General features: G+C 36.9%; 2 protein-coding genes across 6 annotated transcripts in view; one reads left to right on the top strand and one right to left on the bottom strand.

Annotated features, from left to right (window-relative positions):
* The window catches only part of IRAG2 (inositol 1,4,5-triphosphate receptor associated 2), a 40,744-nt gene extending 28,140 nt beyond the window's left edge, over positions 1–12,604 (top strand). For all 4 annotated transcript variants that reach the window (XM_037033800.1, XM_037033799.1, XM_037033801.1 and 1 more), the window contains 11 exons: positions 1,242–1,305; positions 1,391–1,418; positions 2,094–2,234; positions 3,244–3,378; positions 5,984–6,131; positions 7,023–7,066; positions 8,666–8,728; positions 8,844–8,893; positions 9,147–9,248; positions 11,037–11,144; positions 12,034–12,604. In XM_037033800.1, the coding sequence (XP_036889695.1) occupies positions 1,242–1,305; positions 1,391–1,418; positions 2,094–2,234; positions 3,244–3,378; positions 5,984–6,131; positions 7,023–7,066; positions 8,666–8,728; positions 8,844–8,893; positions 9,147–9,248; positions 11,037–11,144; positions 12,034–12,277 (1,127 nt within the window). In that variant the 3' untranslated portion in view covers positions 12,278–12,604. The remainder of the gene's footprint in view (positions 1–1,241; positions 1,306–1,390; positions 1,419–2,093; positions 2,235–3,243; positions 3,379–5,983; positions 6,132–7,022; positions 7,067–8,665; positions 8,729–8,843; positions 8,894–9,146; positions 9,249–11,036; positions 11,145–12,033) is intronic.
* Positions 12,605–12,702: 98 nt separating this feature from the next.
* Positions 12,703–19,224, bottom strand: part of DNAI7 (dynein axonemal intermediate chain 7) — a 55,105-nt gene continuing 48,583 nt past the window's right edge. For both annotated transcript variants that reach the window (XM_037033797.1, XM_037033798.1), the window contains 4 exons: positions 16,763–16,977; positions 15,394–15,561; positions 13,739–13,852; positions 12,703–13,022 (listed from right to left, as the gene is read on the bottom strand). In XM_037033797.1, coding sequence (XP_036889692.1) covers positions 12,741–13,022; positions 13,739–13,852; positions 15,394–15,561; positions 16,763–16,977 — 779 coding nt within the window. In that variant the 3' untranslated portion in view covers positions 12,703–12,740. The remainder of the gene's footprint in view (positions 13,023–13,738; positions 13,853–15,393; positions 15,562–16,762; positions 16,978–19,224) is intronic.

The following is a 19,224-nucleotide window of genomic DNA, read 5'->3' as shown; positions in this document are numbered from 1 at the left end:
GTGAGATCTTTCTGAGTAAAGACATGGCATCTACAAGTTCTGCATCGCTAGGTAAATGTAGCCAATCAAAGTGATGTTCGATTCCATTTCTGTCTTTTTCAAAAAGCCACACGTATGTTGCCATTGACTGTCCCAGAGCACCACTGCCCTGTTGTGAACTAAGAACCACAACAATGTTGGTAGTGAGTGCTCAGCTGTCCTTTGAGATCTCTTTCGTTATTGCACCTAAAAGTAAACACACCAGTAGTTAAAGAATAAGTGCTAATAATGAGGAGGAGCTGGTGGGCAGAACTCAGGCTGTGGAGTCACACAGACTCTATACTGGGTGGCTGTGACTCTGGAAAATTATTTAACTTGACTCTCTATTTCCTCATCTGCAAAATGGAAAAGATGAGTAAAAAAATTACCCTTTATTGAGAATATACTATATACTAAATACTTGGCTAAATTTTTTATGTACATAGTTTTTTTTAGTTCTCCCAAATATCTCGTGTGATAGGTAAACCATGATTGCTTTCTTGCCTGTGGAACGTAGATGGCAGGATCTATCACAGAAGGTTAGCTGAGAGAATTGAATAAATCATGTATGAAGCACTTAGAAAAGTACCTGGCAGAGAAGTTCCCATAAAAGTTAGCTACTGTAAAAAAAAATCCTTATTTTAGATGATTTGATGAAGTTGTGACTTTTCCTCTTTGCAAAGTTGCCATTGAGAGTGTCATTAGCATATGTAAAGAACCTTCTTGTGGGATTGTCATGTAGTAAACCTGTGACTGAATGGTTGAGACAGTGTGCAATGTTGCTGTTAGTTTCACCAGTATTATTACTACTATTACTACTACAATCACGATCACTCATGCTGCTGCTGCTATTATAACGTTGCTATAAAGGAGGACCAGGTACCAGAGGAAGGTATGCATTTAGCCACAGAATCAAGTCAAACAAACGTTCAAACGCAAAGAGAATCGGACTGTCCCTTAACTCAGACCTCTTCAGGTTTCAAAGACTATTCACATGGTGAAGTCTGGACTAGTGACTTTAAGATCACTGTGATCCCAATAGCATAGCATAATATTATCTTGTATTTCAGCAAATGCATGATTACCTGGCTATCATCTCAGACACATTTCAATGAAGCACCTTTGTTTAGTGGAGAGAGGAGAGAACATTTGCCTGAATGTGCTTTTTTACCTGTTGCTGTTAAGCCTTTTTAACCAAATAATATTTTGTTGTCTTTTCACAGACACTGCTGTTTCCTCTCTTCCTGTAACCACTGTGAAATCGGTTAACTTTAAACAAAGTGACAAGTAAGCTCTTCTTCACGTAGCATCTAACATGTTTTGGTCTTTCTGTTGAATTATGTTTAAGTAAGTTCTTTGTCTTATCCTACAGCACTTCTGCTAATGAGAAGGAGGTAGAGGTGAGTGTAAAGTAAATATTTTTTTAGTTTACTCCCCTCAACTCCCCTCCACTTTTTAGTTTTAAAAAGTGTTTCAGACTTGCTTGCCTACAGCCACTTCATGATTTTGCACAGCTGTCATGCATTTGGTGTCTGTCTGGCCTGGCAATGACGAAGTTCAGGTGAAGTCTGTGCACGCAACTTTGTGTCGCCGAGAGAGAGAAATGCCTCAGTGTAACTCAGTATTAAACCAGGATAGCGAGCTGGCCAAAAAGTTTCTTTAGTTCTTTCTGTAAAATAAAAGACAATTTTTCTTTTTACCAATAACATTATTGATTTGGATATTTTTGGTTACAGCACCTTCTGCATACACTGCACAATGTTTTATTTTTCAGTTACATTTTTACATATATTCTTGAAATAACAAAACATAATATACCAAAAATATTGCACATCTTCTTCCATCTTCAATATTAAAATGGCTATACAAAAATTCACCAATTTTGATGCTTTTTTAAATGCACTGATATGACAGCCGTCACAATACAATCTAACAAAATTGTTTCAAATGACCTTAAAGACAACCAAATGCTACTAGAGCCATCTTATGGGAAAAAACCAAATGCACTTTTTGGCCAGCCCAATGTTTCGCCATTCCAATTTTCACCCTTCACATTCCTGTTAATTTGACAACAGGCTGAATTTCTCAGATTATCTTTGGGATTTAAATGTGACTGGTTCACCTTGGAGAAAAGAGTGAAACTTGAAGAAAGAACCCGTGACTTGGCAGAAGAAAATTTGAAGAAAGAGATCACTAACTGTTTAAAGCTTTTGGAGGTAAGAATCACATTTGGGAACTATACATTTGGCCCTGTTGTTAATAATATTTTCAAAATTGCATATGAGTTTATTTATATGATTGAAACTAACACCAGGGATCAAGGTCTGGCTCACCCCAATGTGAATTAATAGAAGGAAAGAGTTCAGGATTAGGCTAAAGTAAAAAATATTCACTCATAGGAAAGTATAAGTAATAAAATAATAAATGGCTTTTAAAGTAGTTGTCTGAGTTCTCTGCATTCTCTCTGGATTTTTAAGTAGATTTCAGGCAGGAAAGTAATCAGGGAGAAAACTGAGCAATAGGAGATAATATCCATTTTAAGCCTCAAAGAAGAGAATCAAAGTCTATTTCCATTTAATTAACTGAAAAAAGAGAAGAGGTCTTGTCAGATGGCAGGCAAGCCCCCTGAGAGGTAGGGACACAGCAGTGTAACCACCACTCTGCTTCCATTTGTGAAGTCACCAAAAATACAGAGCTGGGTTGAAACAGTAGGAGAGCTAATTCAGGGAGAGAAATGTTCATAAGGCAATGAATGCACACCCACGTAGCCAGTCCAGTCGTACTTTGTCATCAATGCAAGAACAAGTGTAGTGGTCAGAGCCGTATCAAATTTCAGTATGTTTTCATTACTTTTCCTAAAAGTTCAAGCTGTGCCCCTCCTATAATATAGTCAACTCATTTATAAGCATAATTTCTTTACCATTACCAATTAATCCCATTCTGTTGTAGAAGAAAAATATAAATACACAGGGAATGGCAAATTTAGGGAGTAAGAAGGAAGGAATCAATAATAGATATAAGGACATTGTGAACCCCTGCATAGGTCTACTTAATATTAAAGATATTAATATTTCAATATCATTCATGATTGGTCTTAGCTGCTGCTTTTCATTCTCCACCAAGAAAATTGAGATTTGACTGTCACCTGCACTTCCAACATAGGGTCAGCATCACTTGCCCGGATTTGGGGGTTGGATACTTTTTAATACATTGCTTCCCATGCAGTCTTTAACAGCTCTTTGTGAAGATGACAACCAGGCCCAGGAAATCATCAAGAAGCTGGAGAAGAGTATAACGTTCCTTAGCCAGTGCACAGCACGGGTGGCCAGTCGGGCCGAGATGCTGGGAGCCATTAACCAGGTAACCTGTGTCTACTTCTCTAGTTATGATGAAATTACTAAAAGAATTATTTTTCCTGAGATTATAAATTATATTTCTAGGATTAAGATTTAGGAAACACATCTTTTTTATACAAGACATATATGTTTAATACAGGAAAATGGAAAATGGAATATGTGAATGCAAATGCAAAGGAAAATCTCTTATAACAGTATTATCCAGTGACAGTCATTAAGAAAATTTTAAAATATTTTTCTAGACATTCCCTTTATACAATATTATAATCTACTTTTATAATCTACTATTATAATCCACTTCAACATATGGTAATAGATAGATCTCTATGTGATATAAATTCCAACACTTGTCATTATTTTATTGTATTGGTTGAATAGATCATAAATTATTTAACTAATTTCCTATATTTGATCATTCCAGAATGTTCTTGATATTTTGCCATTATAAACAATGCTACAATAGATATCCTTGTGAATATATCTTTGCATACTTATTCATAGAGAAGTGGAATTTCAAAATTTCTTTGTGGGCAAATGTGAGAAGACTTAAATGTTTTTAATATATATCTAAATGAACTCATTAAAATATATTTTCATAAAGAGAATAGTAGTGACAGTTTTATTCTTTTAAGATTTTATTTATTTATTTTTTAGAGAGAGGGGAAGGGAGGGAGAAGGAGAGGGAGAGAAAGATCGATGTGAGAGAGAAACATCACTTGGCTGCTTCTCATACGGGCCCCAGCCAGGTTTGGAACCCGAAACCCAGGCATTTACTGGGAATCAAACTGGTGACCTTTCATTTTGCAGAACAACGCCCAGCCAATGGAGTCACAATGGTCAGGGCCAATTGTAGTGATAGTTGTAGTTCAATCATTTGTTACACAATTTTAATATTCTATTGTCTTTATATCCCCTTGCTATGTAATAATATTCTTTATTTTTATGTGTTTTTATTTTAAACTTATGTATGCTCATAGTTTTAAAGTTAAGAACAAAGCTTATTATCCCATTTTCCATGTTCAAGAGAAGTAACTTTCAACCCTCTCGGTTGGTTTTGTATTTATATTCATATCTCTAAGTAACATGTATATACTGTCACTTAGTGAATTATGATCAGTTTTAAATATTTGTGGGTGTCCCACTGTGAAGATGAATATTTACTTCTTTTATCAATCTCTCTCTGTTCCCTCCCACCTTTTCCCTGATTCTCATCTTGCTGTCGACCTCTCTTCTTTCCTGACCAAGCTTGATTTCTATGATCAAACACAATACTCATCCCATTGCATGAACCCAACACTTTTCCCTCTCTCTTCCCCCCCCTCATTTGGAAAATCTACAACCCTTTTTCAATCCACTTCTCTGCCTGCTCACACTTGCCCAGCTGGAAAACACCATGACTCCGTGCTCACTCGCTCTCTTGAAATTCACCATCGCAAACTTCATGCAGCTCTGTAGGGCCTCCCATCATTCGCCCTCTCCCCCTTCTAAATATTCATTTCACACTTTTTCTTTAAACCATCATCATGTCCACCCCATCTCCGCTGTCAAAATTTTCTCATATTTTTAATTTCCAGACTCTTTTTGTTGCTGTTGTTCTCAGAATGTTTTTTTAACTAATACCTTATTCTTATTTTATGGACAGAATACTAATTCTTAACTCTCTGAAGTCATTGATAGTTTCCCTGAAGGTTTCATTTTTTTGGTTTGTTTCCACCGGTTTGCTTTTTTCTGTTTTTTATTTTATTCTTTTGAGCTAGAGGCTTCCTTCCAACATCTAATGATGCACTGTATGGCTGACTGGGAGCTCTGTGTATGTAGAGTGGGGAAGGTTCTTGTTGGCCCCCAGCTTCACACAAGCTAGGATATTTCACTGAAATATTCTTTATGTCAGGAGTTTTGGAACTTTCATCTTGGTATGTTAGATTCCCCAGAGAAAATTCCTCAGCCTGCCTGGAGGGTATAAGCCTGGCTACCAGTGTTTGGGAACTGGAAGGGAGAATAAGGCCAGGTGTCTCATTATTCAATATGTATACAGACTTTTGCTTCAGTCTATTCATTTCAGTATGAACCAGCATTAGCTGTCTGTTACTATCCAATCCACAGACCTTCTTGTTGAACTCTTTCTAGATACTCAACCTTTGTAGTTTTTCACCAATGTGGTGGAGGGTGGTCGGTTGGCCAGCTTGAAGAAGGGAGGGCATCTGTGGATCTGATTACTTTTTACATAGATTTTTCAACCATTTCTTCTGTTCACATACGTACCTTGAAGCTTAGTTCCAGGGGCACCACTAAATTCTGATCCTTTAGGGCTTGGCTAGGTTGCTTCGAGGCTTTACTTACTGCTTATTTTAGGGTTCAGCTTTATCACGTTTTCGTCACTCACCACTAGCCCATCTACCAGGCTTTAAAAATGTCATAGCTATTATTTCTTCTGTTCTATTTGCCCTTGTGGACATGTCTTTTTTTTTTTTAATAGAAATACCTTTCTTATCATTTTAGTGGGATTTAGTGATGGAGTGAAGATAAATATATGCTTCTAATTGCCACCTTTTAACTAGGTATCAAGAATAATGTTTTCAATATAAATTTGTGTTTCTTTTCTCTACTAGGAAAGCCGGGTTAGTAAAGCAGTTGAAGTGATGATTCAGCATGTCGAAAACCTGAAGAGAATGTATGCCAAAGAACATGCTGAACTGGAAGAACTGAAACAGGTTCTTTTGCAAAATGAAAGGTCTTTTAACCCTCTGGAAGATGAAGGTAACAGAAGTTTAAGACCATAGTACTAGTTATGTTTTTCTAACATTTGTCTCTTTCATTCTCTCTCTTAATAATTTTTATAATGTCTTTAATATAAGACCCTTTGGTTAATGTTATAGTAAAAGAATAACTCATTCCTGTCATCTATATAGCCAAGAGTAGGATGTCAGTTAGACAACAGATTGGGAGACAAGGATTCCTTGATAATGACATCAAAAATTCATCGTTAATTTAAATCGCTAAGCTCAGAGCATACATTTAATCTCACCCATTGAGTTGACCCAACATAGAGTATGTTCCAGTTGGCTCTTCCTCCACACGTACAGCACAGCAGAAGAGCTTTAAAGAGCCATTCTCATCAACAGTGGTTCGATATTCCTCATGGAAGGAATAACCCTGGATGACCAGTAGAGCTGACTGATGAATTGGAAAATATGGGCACTTATAAGGCCATGGAAAATGTCTTAACACAAAGTTTATATATACCTTATAATAGTATATTTTAAATAGCGGTATGAACTTCTGAAAACTCTTAATGACATGTTCCCTCTCCTAGGAAAGTAATCATATTTAATTATCTTCTGTGTGTAATTTGGATTCATTTATTCAGTGGATATTCATTTAGTGCCTACTATGTGCTGGGTCAGCATCCTTGTCATATGCAGTAACATAGAGGATTATTTCCATTGGTTAAGATGATAATTATTATGAATCACCAAATAAATAACTGCGTATTTATAACTTGAGTCTTAATAAATATTTCCTTTGCATTAACAGAAATTACAAATGTTTATTTATTTATTTGTTGTTCAAGTACAGTTTTCTTTTACTCCCATCCCAGTCCACCCCCTTAAATGTAATTTCTAAAATGTGCAAATGTTTTCCCCTCAGATGACTGCCAAGTTAAAAAACGCTCAGCTTCTCTAAACTCCAAGGTAATTAATAATTCACTTACTGATTCACTTTAAAAATCTCTACCAAATATTATATGTGAGATATTTAAAAATATTTGAAGCAACATAGCTTTAAATGTAAGTCATAAAATAACTTTAATTCACATATATGTGTTCAGATGTGTGCATATATATATATTATTTGTACATTTGTTTATATGTATGCTTTTATATTTCCTGCTATATTAGTATATCGATTAAGTTTGCCTGGCAGTGAGAAGAAGCTGTAAATAATAGTCCCTCTCGCCTAAAATGGGAGTTGGAAATGTGCAGCTGGTAACGCAGCTTCACAAATTCCACTGGGCCCAGTCTCCTCCTCTCTAGCTGCTTCCGTTTCAGGCACAAAGTCCTGGTCATTTCCCTGAGTCATATTCCAAGAAAACAAAAAGCCAAAGACAGCATTTTTTTTTTTAGATTTTTATTTATTTATTTATTTTTAGAGGGGAAAGGAAGGAGAGAGAGAAATATCAATGTATGGTTGCCTCTGGTGTGTCCTCCACCAGGAACTGACCTGCAACCCAGGCACGTGCCCTGACTGGGAATTGAACCGCAATCATGTGGTTCGCAGGCCCGCGCTCAATCCACTGAGCTACACCAGCCAGGGCCCAAAGGCAGTATTTTTTTAAAATTTAATCTTTATTGTAGTTTTATAATACCTTTTAGTCCCCTTATACTCCCCTCACCCCAGCAATCACCACAACTGTTGTCCATGTCCATGAGTCTTTTTCCCTTTTTGCTCAACCCCTTCCCTCTACCCACTGACTACCTTCCATGCGCTGCAGCCCCCACACGCGTGTGCACACACACACACACACACACACACACTAGCTGTCATCCTGCTCTCCATGGATGGAGACAGGTATTTTCAAGACAGGCATTCCCTTGCCTTTTAAAGATAACTTCCTAGAAGTCCCAGATAACATGTCTTTTTTTACTTTACTTGCAGATAAAACTGAAAATAAGTTTTTTTTAGTTTCTAGAGGCTGTATGCCTAGCTACAAAGAAGTTTAAAAATTAAGATTGCACAGAATTTTGTAATAGTATTTTTGAGCAAGTGACTCTAATGTCATTCCATCTGAATCTCTTGTTCACTCATGAGGAAAGAGAGAAGCACAGAAGTGATTGGTTACGATATATGTAGTGGTACAGACAGGATTTGAACCCAGGTTTCATGGACCACAGTTTGATATTCTTGATGCTCAACTAATCTATGAAATTAACTTAGGGATGATGGTGTATGGGCATAGATCATAAGCAGGTGGTTTTCAGAGCACATAGCTATAGATATATGGTTATTTAACATAGAAAAAGTATTGAGTGTTACTACAAGACAACCTAAACAAGAAAGCTTTACTCCTTATTTGGCAAAAATCATACCTACCAAATGTTGGGATGGTGCGATGTCAATGGGTATTTCTAGAAGGCAATTTGGTCATAACAGAATCCTTTTAAAAATGTCTGCTGTTTTCCTCAGTAATACTCAAGTGCATGGATGTGTATGTACAAGGATACTCATCAGTGTTGCATTCAAGGATAAAATATTAAGAGTTTTCTAAATGTCTATTTTCCCCCTTTAAACAGCCATCTTCTCTTCGAAGAGTGACAATTGCTTCTTTACCCAGGAACATTGGAAATGCAGCAATGGTAAGCCATGCCCTAAATGTTCTGTCAGAAGCACATTCATTTTCATGTAACAAAAATATAAGCTTATTTCACTAAATTCATATTTTGTCATTTCTTTAACATCGGAACATTAAAGGTGGCTGGGATGGAAAACAATGACCGATTCAGTAGGAGGTCAAGCAGTTGGTAAGTGTAATTACATGGTTGCTCTTTAGAACTTTGCTATTTTGAACTGTGCTAAGGTAAATGTGTGAATTTGATATAAGCAGAACAATGATAAAAATTGGCACACCATGAAATTGTTTTATTATAAGTGTTACGTGAGTGACAAGGAAAATAATTAGAACATATAATTTTTGTATTGATTTAGGTAGTGGGAAATAAATTAATAATGGCTATGCATTTGATTTGACAAGTGGATATAATCATCTTTACATAGGCGTATTTTGGGGTCAAAGCAGAGTGAACACCGTCCCTCATTACATCGATTTATCAGCACCTATTCCTGGGCAGATGGTGAAGAAGAAAAATGTGAGCTAAAGTAGGTGAAGCCTGGTGTGTTTGCTAACCTGATGTGAGCTGGGGCATGAACAGAGGGGATCGTTGTAATTCTGTGGAGATGAAATCAGTGCTGCCCCATCAAAAGGACAGGCCATTGTTTAAGATGTATAAACCATAAGGCACTATGTAAATGCTATTTGCGAACACGTTCACTCTCATAGTGCTCAGAACTGCGAGGGTTGGGGTCTTAAGTTAGAAAAAACCCTGAAATTTGCCAGGTTTCTGAAGATAATTTTTTTCCTATCTAGGCAGCTGGCCAGTAGGGGGAAAGGTGAATTAAGAGCCACAGAAGTAAAATGTCCATTTTTAAAAAAAATACATGAAAAAATATATATAATGTAAGCACATATGTAATATATGTGCATTCTATATTTTTTCCCTTTACATATATAAAGAGCAGGGAAAACATAAAACTCTATATTACTATCTCTATAGCTAGCAAGTTATAAAACATACTTCTAAAGCACAGGGTAAGGGCAGAAAGCAGGGACGTGAACAAATGCCTCTAAGTTGTTGAGAGACATTGGACAAATCCCTTGAAACTTACTTGGTCTCAGTTTCTCATCTGTAGAGAGCTTAGCGAAATTATTTTACGTTCATGTTACACATGTTCACTGAGTACCTGCTATGTAACAGACACTGCACTCATGCACTCAACCCACGGTACAAAGATGAGTACACGACACAGTGCCTCCGGGGTGTCCAGCCCACAGCCTGCACGCTGCATGAGCTCAGGGTGGCTATCCATGTGGCCCAGCACAAAATCATGAATTTACTTAAAACCATTTTTTTGCTCATCAGTTTTCATTAATGCTTCATTAATGTGTAGCCCCAGACAACTCTTCTTCCAGTGTGGCCCAGAGACACCAAAAGGTTGGACACCCCTGAAAGTTTGTGTTTCTCATGTGTTTAAATAATCCTATTGCACATACTGAAAACTCTTTTAGAGTTACCATAATAGATATTCTCTGATCTGGGGTGGAAAAAAAATCAAGAGTTTCCTACAAAATAAAACAATCTATTACTTGCTTTTTGTTATTATGGTATGATTTTTTACTGGGAAGTCTTTGTAAACAAAAGACTGAAGCCTTGAGAATCTTACAAGAATGCAGATGATCCTGGCTTCTGGGCCTCGTTTCCTTTCAAAGCTAAATACGGTCTACCACATACATTCGCTATGTTTGTTTGACTAAAGCACTGTCTTTGAGACACAGTTCCCCTTTGGCAATTGTGAGGGCATTATGAGCTGGAGATATCAAAACTCAAATCAAACTAGGAACTCATCCACAAACACAGTAATGCAACAAAGTTTTGTTCAGGTAAGGGAATCCTTCTCTAGACAGTATGATTTTATTTCAGATAACATCAATTCAATTGCTATTTGCCAGATCACTGAATACTGCTAGCATATCTTAACTAGCTTTACACTGAGAATATTTCCACAAGCAGTTTTAAAGTCAATTATTTCTGGAAAAAGAGGAGAAATAACACTTTTAAGTTACTCCAATGCAGCATTGATCAAAAAACCTACAAAGTAAAATCAACTAAGATAGGTTATTGAAGCCCGTGTGGTAGAATTCTACTTAATGAAAACAAAATGATTAAACACATAAATTTGGTGATTTGATGTTTAGAAATAGATATTTATCAAATCATTCTAAAGCAAAACAAATATTTGTGAGCATGTTTATTAATGCAGTAAAATTTAGCAACACTTTATAGCATTTTATCTTTAGTTTTCAGTATTTAAAAAAATACTTATTTACAGAACTAAAGATGACTCAGAACCACCTGGAGAAGAAATAGAAGAAAGGACAAGAAAGCTAAGTTTTTCTGAAAAGAGAAATAATCCATCAAAATGGGATGTCTCTTCAATGTAAGTCGTCTAGCTGCCAAATTATATCATTTTAGTGGAATCGGGAAGGGTAAGGCAGGGTTAACAGTATTTATTCCTCTTGATTAAATCACTTTACCGAAAGGCCTGCCAAGTTGTTCAATGTAAGATGAATCACGAAGTTCATATGGTCTCCAGGGGTTACCCCTGAACCTATGAGCTACAACAGGCAGGAGCATTCAGTGCTGGAACCTGGCCCTGCAGCCAGATGGCCCCGGCTCAGCTCCAGCTCCCTCACTGGCTGTGAGACTGGGCACGTTCATCCATCTTTCAGCACCGGTTTCTTCATCTATCAAACAGGGGTGAGACTGGTACCTAAGCTATTGTCTTGTTGTCACAATTAAATGGATCAGTATGTGTAAAGCTTAGTACAGTGTTTAGTCCAGAGTTAATGATTTTCGAAAACTTAAATGATACTGTAAAAAGTTTTTTGGTGGACGTTTCTAAAATAACTAGAGTTTAAATTTCAGTTCACTAAAAAAATCTAAGGTATGGTAAGAAATAAGTGACATGTTCAAATATACACATATATTCTACTCAATAAATATTTGTTTAGACTGTAGGGACCCATCCTACCTGATTGAGAGAATGAGATACTTGTGTGTAGGTACTTGTTAGGAGTTACATCATGCCTAAATCCCATAGTTTTCAGATTCTCACCATAACATGTTATTTCTTTAATTCTAACGATTACAAGGCGGTGAGGCAGGTCGCAGCCAAAGCCAAACAGATTACATTATGCAGTTCACTACAGAGCAGTGTTGGGGGTACACATGGCAGGTCGATGACTTGACGGGTATGGCTGACGGAAGGAGTGTTTCTAATAACAGACTGCCGTGATGACCAAATTCTGCATTTGTTTCCCTTACAGTTATGGCACGATGGCTTCCTGGGCAACAAGCCTCAAGACTTCCATCAGAAAGGCTAATAGGGCACTCTGGCTCTCTGTGGTGTTAATTGTGTTGTTTGCAGCTTTGATAAGCTTCCTCACAGGCAGATTTTTCCAGAAGTCCGTGGATGCTGCTCCCACCCAGGATGGGGACTCCTGGATGTCTCTAGAACATATCTTGTGGCCATTTACCCAACTCCGACACAATGGTCCACCGCCAGTGTGACTGTAGAACCTCCTAACGTGTGTATCTCGATTTTTTAAAGTTTCAGTCTCTGAATTTTGTAAATTAGTAACTTTTAGCTAGGAGAGTAGAGCCTGGAACTAGAGGTTTTCAGAATGACCATAAGATTTTTAAATTCCCCTTTTTTGTGTGTGACTACCTCCCCATGTACTTTTAATGAGCTTTTTGAGGAAAAGATATTATATATTATTTGTTAAAATTTATTGTTAAAATTTATTGAAATAAAGAATCATTAAATATTCATACAGTGAAAGCTAACTCTCAGTGGGCTGGTATTCATAGGGGAAAAAACCCACAGTTAAAAAAAACTTGAGTGTTATTGCTGATTAGATCATTTTAGCAGCCTGTTTGAAATATATTCACTTGCTACATTTTATTGAGGAAATACCTGATTTTTCTCCAAGTTGCTTGATTCTTTATACTGAATAAAATGTATCCGCAGAGACTAAGAATAGCTGAGTAATCTAATCGAGAGTAGCATATGGCACACAGAGTCAATAAACTGGCAGGTGGAGCTCCTAATTTTCTCCATCGCTCCTTCAGAAGCAAAATCTTTAACCATGTGATAGACAGTGGAATGAAACTCAGTTTCTTCTTTAACAGCTTCAGAGAATGCCTCACTGTATTCGTCAATCTTGAGCCTTTGTGCTCTATCACCATTAAACATTAAAAGGGCCCAGTTAGGGTCTGGAATAGGTTTCTCTTCATAAGTAAGGTGTTCGCTCACCTAAAGAAAGAAAATCAGAGAAAGCCTCTTCTATTCGTTATTTTGGCAGGATAGTATCCTATGAAGGGCTCAACTCAGTCCCCTAAATATTGGTGTTTATAGAACTCATCAAAATGTATTAATTCATTCAACAAATATTTATTGAGTGGCTATTATGTGCCAGATACTATTCTAGTTGCTGGGGATGTGATAACGGTAACAACAGCACAAAGAAAAAACCAGAATATTCATCAGTAATGATGATTGATCAAGTTATTAACCAATACCTCAAGGAGCTTACATTCTCCTGGGAGAAACACAGTAAACAAGAGAAATAAATATGCTGGCTAATTTACACTAAAACATGTGTCGGTCAGCTTTTAGAATTTAGCAGGCCCGACAGTTAAATCGGAGGCCTCACACTCTCAGAGCAGAGTTTGTGAATCATCGATATACGTTCACGTGAAAGGCTTCCATTATTCTTGAGGCACTAGGAAGACATACTATTCTAGTCTGAAATCAAGAGCATTTGGTACCATAATAGACAATGCAAGCAGAACTTTCCATTGTTTAGTTTTGTGTTTTTGACAATTTTTTAAAAGTTTTAAAACTCTATTTTGAATGCGAATTTTTTTTCACCTTTTCAAGAGGAGACATCATGGTCTACATTCATTTATCTTTTGAGTACCTTTTCCTTTGAAGGACAAAGTAGTGTTATGGGTTTTTGCATACTATACCTTAAATACAACATTTTTAGAACCACACTGCATATTCCACCTGCTCCAACCAAATGCAAAAGCAGGACTTAGCAGAGCCATTTGTCGATAAGCTTTCATTTCTACCAAAGGCACCTGTCACAATATGCAAACAAACAGTTGATCACAGAGCCTTCTCAACAACTGTCCCTTCCACCCTTGGCCTCCTATAGTCTATTCTCAACACAGAAAAATCCACTTAAAATGTAAGTCAGGTTACATGATTCCTCTCAAAACAAAGCAATGGTGTTTCCATTCTCTCAGAATAGAATCCAAAGTCCCGAGAGTGGTCTACAAGGGTCTGCGTGATCTGCGCTCGCCCGCGTACACCACATTATCTCTGACCTTGTCTTTTTTCCCCCTTTGCTCTCTCAGCTCAAGGCGCCTGGCCTCCTTGCTGCTCCTCCACTATTCAAGCATCCCCGGCCACTCAGCCTGGAAGCTGCTTCCTAGGACACCACTTGGTGAAATTCCCCACCTCGAATCTTATCTTCTCACTGAGCCCCCCAAATCCTATGTATACTGTGCACTGCCCTAAGCCTAGTGTTTCTGTTCTACATTTTCTTTTTCCCATAGCACTTCATCCATCTTTGACATGAGACCATTTTATTTTTCATGCTTATTCCTTGTTTTTGCCTCCCTCTACTAGCATATAAGCACCACAAGGAGAGGAACTTTTTTAAAAAAATTATTCACTACTGTATCCTAAGCAAATAAAACAATGCCTAGAACATAGGTGTTCAGAAAAAGAAATTCTTGAATATTCTGAAAAGATTAATAGTACACTACATTCAGCATATGCAGAGTAACTGGTTATCTGAGTTACTAAAACTAAGGTGGTTTTATTTTTTCCTACACATATACGCATTCTTATTGATATAATTCTTTTCAGATGTTATATAAATGTCTGCCTACATTTTCATTTTCTGGTATATTATGAACTTGTTCTTGAGTATTGAACTTGTCTGCCCAAAATGCCTTTCATGATTAGAAACTACTGTGTCTTCATTTACATGTCATAAACATTTACTGAACATCTGCTGTATTCTAGGAGTATGCTAGATGCTAGAAGAATTGATCAAAGTTGATTAGAAAACAGTCCCCATCCTCAAAGAGCTCACAGCTTGGCATGGAAGGGTCTCATTTAACTAAAGCCTTATAACACAAAGCAGTGTGTAGACAAGGAGGTTCTGCCAGAAACGAGTGGAAGTGGGTTTTGTCGACCGGTTGTACGTGTGTGTGTTTAATTGCACATGACTTATCATGGTTGGGAAACTGCTGAGTCACTTACTCTTTTAAGAAATCTCACATGTATCCAGTTTGGAAGAAGCAAGGAGCTGTAGAAGATGTGAAGTTGCCCTGACTATCTCTGTGCTGACCCCAGCCAGCTGTGGGGCCAGATGTGCTCCATTTGTCAACATGAAGATCACTCTAAGGCTTACTTTCTCGGGGAAATTGTTAAACTTGTGAGAACCCTGACTTTCTGGTCTTGCCATTTATTCCTTCCTTTTTAATGATATAATCTTATGTAAGTGAATATAGAAAACCCATAATGGACCTTAAGATTTATATAAAAGTTAAAACTTGCTAGCATTCTAAATGTCCATTACATTAAATTTGGAAAGACTCATTCTTACCTTACAGTTTGTAACAACATAAAAATGAGAGTGAGCAGTAGGAAAGATATTCAATCCAGCTTCTTTCAAAGCAATAATGAAAGAAATAAGAGTCATCCATTTTCCTTCCAAAATAGAGTAATGCTTTTTTTTATTTAGTTTAATTGAAGCTAACATGCAGAGGTCTCCCTGGTTTCAATGAGGAAAAAAAGCTTTTAATAAATCATTACTTCATTATCATTTGTGTTCTAGCCTTTGGGTTCTTTATGCCATTTTTTTAAAATCCTGTTTCATTCTACATCAAAAAGAATGCAAGACAGACATATTCTGGGACTACTCTGTTAGCTCCCCCACAAAGTCTCCGTGTTACCTTAAGCAGTTTGTCAATTCTTGGGCTTTAATCTGAACAATCAAGGGACTGGACTAAAGGGTCTTGTGGGTCTCCTATTCTATAAGCTATAACCTAAGAATACTGCATGTGTTTCTATTGAATAATAATAGCTATTTGACAGTAGTCATGGTACGACCTTTAAGGGTAATTTTTTACCCATATAAGATTTACCATAATAATGCAAAATCATCACACAGTTTTAAAGTTTACAAAGTTTGGACTGGCACTTTGAAGGTGTAAAGAATGCATGCCTCTCATCTGCTTTTAAAAGCAAAGTTTGATGATATCTAGTCTTCCTGCTACATTCATAGGAGATTACAGGCCATCTCTCTTAGAACAATTTTAGCTAGGGGTATTTTACATATCATAAATTTACCCATTTCAAGTGCATCATGCAATGATTTTTGTAACTTTATTGAATGATGTGGCTATCACCATAAATCAGTTTTAGAACATTTTTTTAGTCCCCTCCCCCGGCCCCCGCCTCGGCATGAGATCCCTCATGCCTATTTCCCCATGCCCACCTTCAGCCTCAGGCAATCATTAGTGTACTTTATGTCTCTAAATCCAGGTCATGTAATTTATGAGTGACAGGCAATAGAGGCTCCTTCAGAGAGAAATCTCAGAGGGGATTTCAAATGACTTGGTGATAAAGATCAGGAAGCCTCTAGAAATGGGTCAAAAACTCACTGAAAGTCATAATACTACAAGGCTCGTTGCCTCATTAATGGGTCTATTTCTGGTAACTGCGGGGTACAAATTTGTGCTTCACTTTTTTACATATTATTTTCTATCTACTCAATGAATATTTCATTTAGAAATTATAGCTCAAGGTATATGTTATATATATTTATTAAAACTATCTCAATTGTAATTTACCAGTGATTGATAGCTTTGACACACCCTCTTACAGTCCTCAATGAGGTTTACCTCTGGATAAATTTATATTTGCTTATAACAAATACAAATGCAATCTGACTTGCCGTGACAGCGATTTACCTTAAGTTGTATTTGAATCTCAGTAAATACTGTAGTCACAGTCAACAGTACTTGATTCACACCAAGTGGTCTTAGTTCCCATGACTGGTATGGCATGTTAATATGAGTATCTTGAATCAAAGTAACAGGACCGAAAGTCTCCAGGCTGAATGCTATAAGTCTCTCTCCTGATTTGTAAGATATGTTACTGATGCCATCAGTTTTCCAATGTTTACCTTTAGAATAAGTGAAGAAGATGACATTAGTCTCCTTTTTTTCCTATACAAAAAGTTGAGTGAAACCACCGAATAATGGCATTGTGTATAAATTTATCTCTTACATTTAGAATAGAATCTCAACAAAAAGTCCACTTTGCTGGGAGTTTTCCTGTCTCCTGGGGAAGAACAAGCACAAACTCCCCAGCGTAGGATGTAAGACCTTTCAATGAAGCTTTGACCCACGTTTCTGGCTTCGTCCCTTACATCCCTCACACCTGATTTCAGCCACACCTTTTCCCCTTCCCCAGGGACCCTATACACCTGTGTATCTCTGCAAATGCAATTCTTTTTTCCTAAGGTAATCTTCCTAAGGTAATCTTTAATATGTTAAAGAACTTCTTTTCGTCTTTTCAAAAACAGCTTTAAAACTCACCCGTCCTAAGTATACAATGAAATTACTTTAGTACATTTACTCAATTGTGCGACTATCACCACAATCCAGTTTTAGACCATGATTATCATCCAGATAACTTCCCTGTGCCCACTTATAGTTAATTCCCATTCCCACCTTCCAGCCCCAGGCAACCACTGATATACTCCCTGCCTCTAAAGATTTGTCTTTTCTGGATTTCCATGTAAATGCAATCACATAATAGGTGGTCTTTTGTGTCTCTTATGAGTCAATAATATAACACAAGCCAGTTAAAGGGGGGATAGATGGCGATAAAGGAGACACAACTTGGGGTTGGGAGCATATATGACACTGTACAGATGGCGTATTATAGGGCTGTATACTTTAAACCTATATAGTTTTATTAACCAGTGTAATCCCAGTAAATTCAATAAAAAACACAACCCAGTTTAAAAATGGGTAGAGGATTTGAATAAACATTTCACCAAAGAAAATATATGAAAGGATAATAAATACGTTAAAAAATGCTCCACATGCCCTGGCTGGTGTAGCTCAGTGATTGAGCGCAGGCCTAAGAGCCACACGATTGTGGTTCGATTCCCAGTCAGGGCACATGCCTGGGTTGCAGGCCAGTTCCCAGCAGGGGACACATGAGAGGCAACCATACATTGATATTTTTCTCCTTCTCTCCTTCCCTTCCTCTCTAAAGATAAATAAATAAAATCTTTAAAAAAATGCTCAACATTATCAGTCATTAAGGAAATACAAATTAAAACCACATGATACCACGTCATACCTACTACAATGGTTATAATAAAATAGACGGAATAAAAAATACAGGCAAGGATTCAGAGAAATGGGAAAACTCATATTGCTAGCAGGCATATAAAACAACACAGCTACCTTGGAAAACATTTTGGCAGTTTCTTAAAAAGTTAGCATAAATTTATCATTCAACTCAGCAATTCCACTCCTATGCACACACCCAAGAAAGGAAGACATAGGCCCACGCAAAGTCACCTATGAGAATGTCCTCTCAGTGTCCTCGGGACCTGTTCAATATTTTGTCCTTAACTCTCCAAAGACCCAGGCACTGCTCTGCTCCACAGCACTTCTCTCTACGGCAGCTACATCACATTATGAGGTTTTCCCGACCTGCCTCCCCTACAACTTTGAAAACTCCCAGAGGACAGAACTCATTTATCGCTGTACTTTTATCATTTAGCATATTTGTGCAATAAGTGACTCAATTGTTATTTTCCCAGAATGCCCTCTCCATCTCCACTTGGCTTTCTCCTCACATTTATGTATGGTTCTACTGACTGTGTTCGACTCTTTAAGATAACAAATGCAATTATGCTGATGAAGTTATTTTCATTTCCCCTTTTTGTTTTTGCATTAACAATTTTACATTAATGATTTAATTTGTGAAGGTAAAAATTAAGTATCACCTCTAAATAGATTCTCCAAGTTTCAGTTTTCTCCAGGCAAAAAGTTTCCTCATGGTTTAAAAAATACTGGAGTTGCATGCTGTCTAATGACTACAGTTAGAATCAAATTTTACAAGTTGTATCTTGCTAAATCATGTCAATAATTTATCTTGTCTAATTCTAATTTAGTGCGAATAATTTTTAATACAACAAATATTTACAAACATCATCATTAAAGGAAAGGATAAGTAAAGCCTCTAAAGCAACATAAAAGGAAGAAATTACCTAATTGTGTATTTTGAATATATTTTATAGTTTAATGTATTGTTAGAAATCTACTGTTTATAATACATAAACTATTTCTAGAATATACAATAATAGACAAGAATAGACAAGATAACATATCTTGTAGCTATGTGTATA

The sequence above is a fragment of the Sturnira hondurensis genome, unplaced genomic scaffold (assembly GCF_014824575.4).
Source record: "Sturnira hondurensis isolate 20B ecotype Veracruz unplaced genomic scaffold, ASM1482457v3 Scaffold0021795, whole genome shotgun sequence".
In the NCBI taxonomy this organism is placed as follows: Eukaryota; Metazoa; Chordata; class Mammalia; order Chiroptera; family Phyllostomidae; genus Sturnira; species Sturnira hondurensis.
This window is presented reverse-complemented; position numbering and strand designations above follow the sequence as displayed.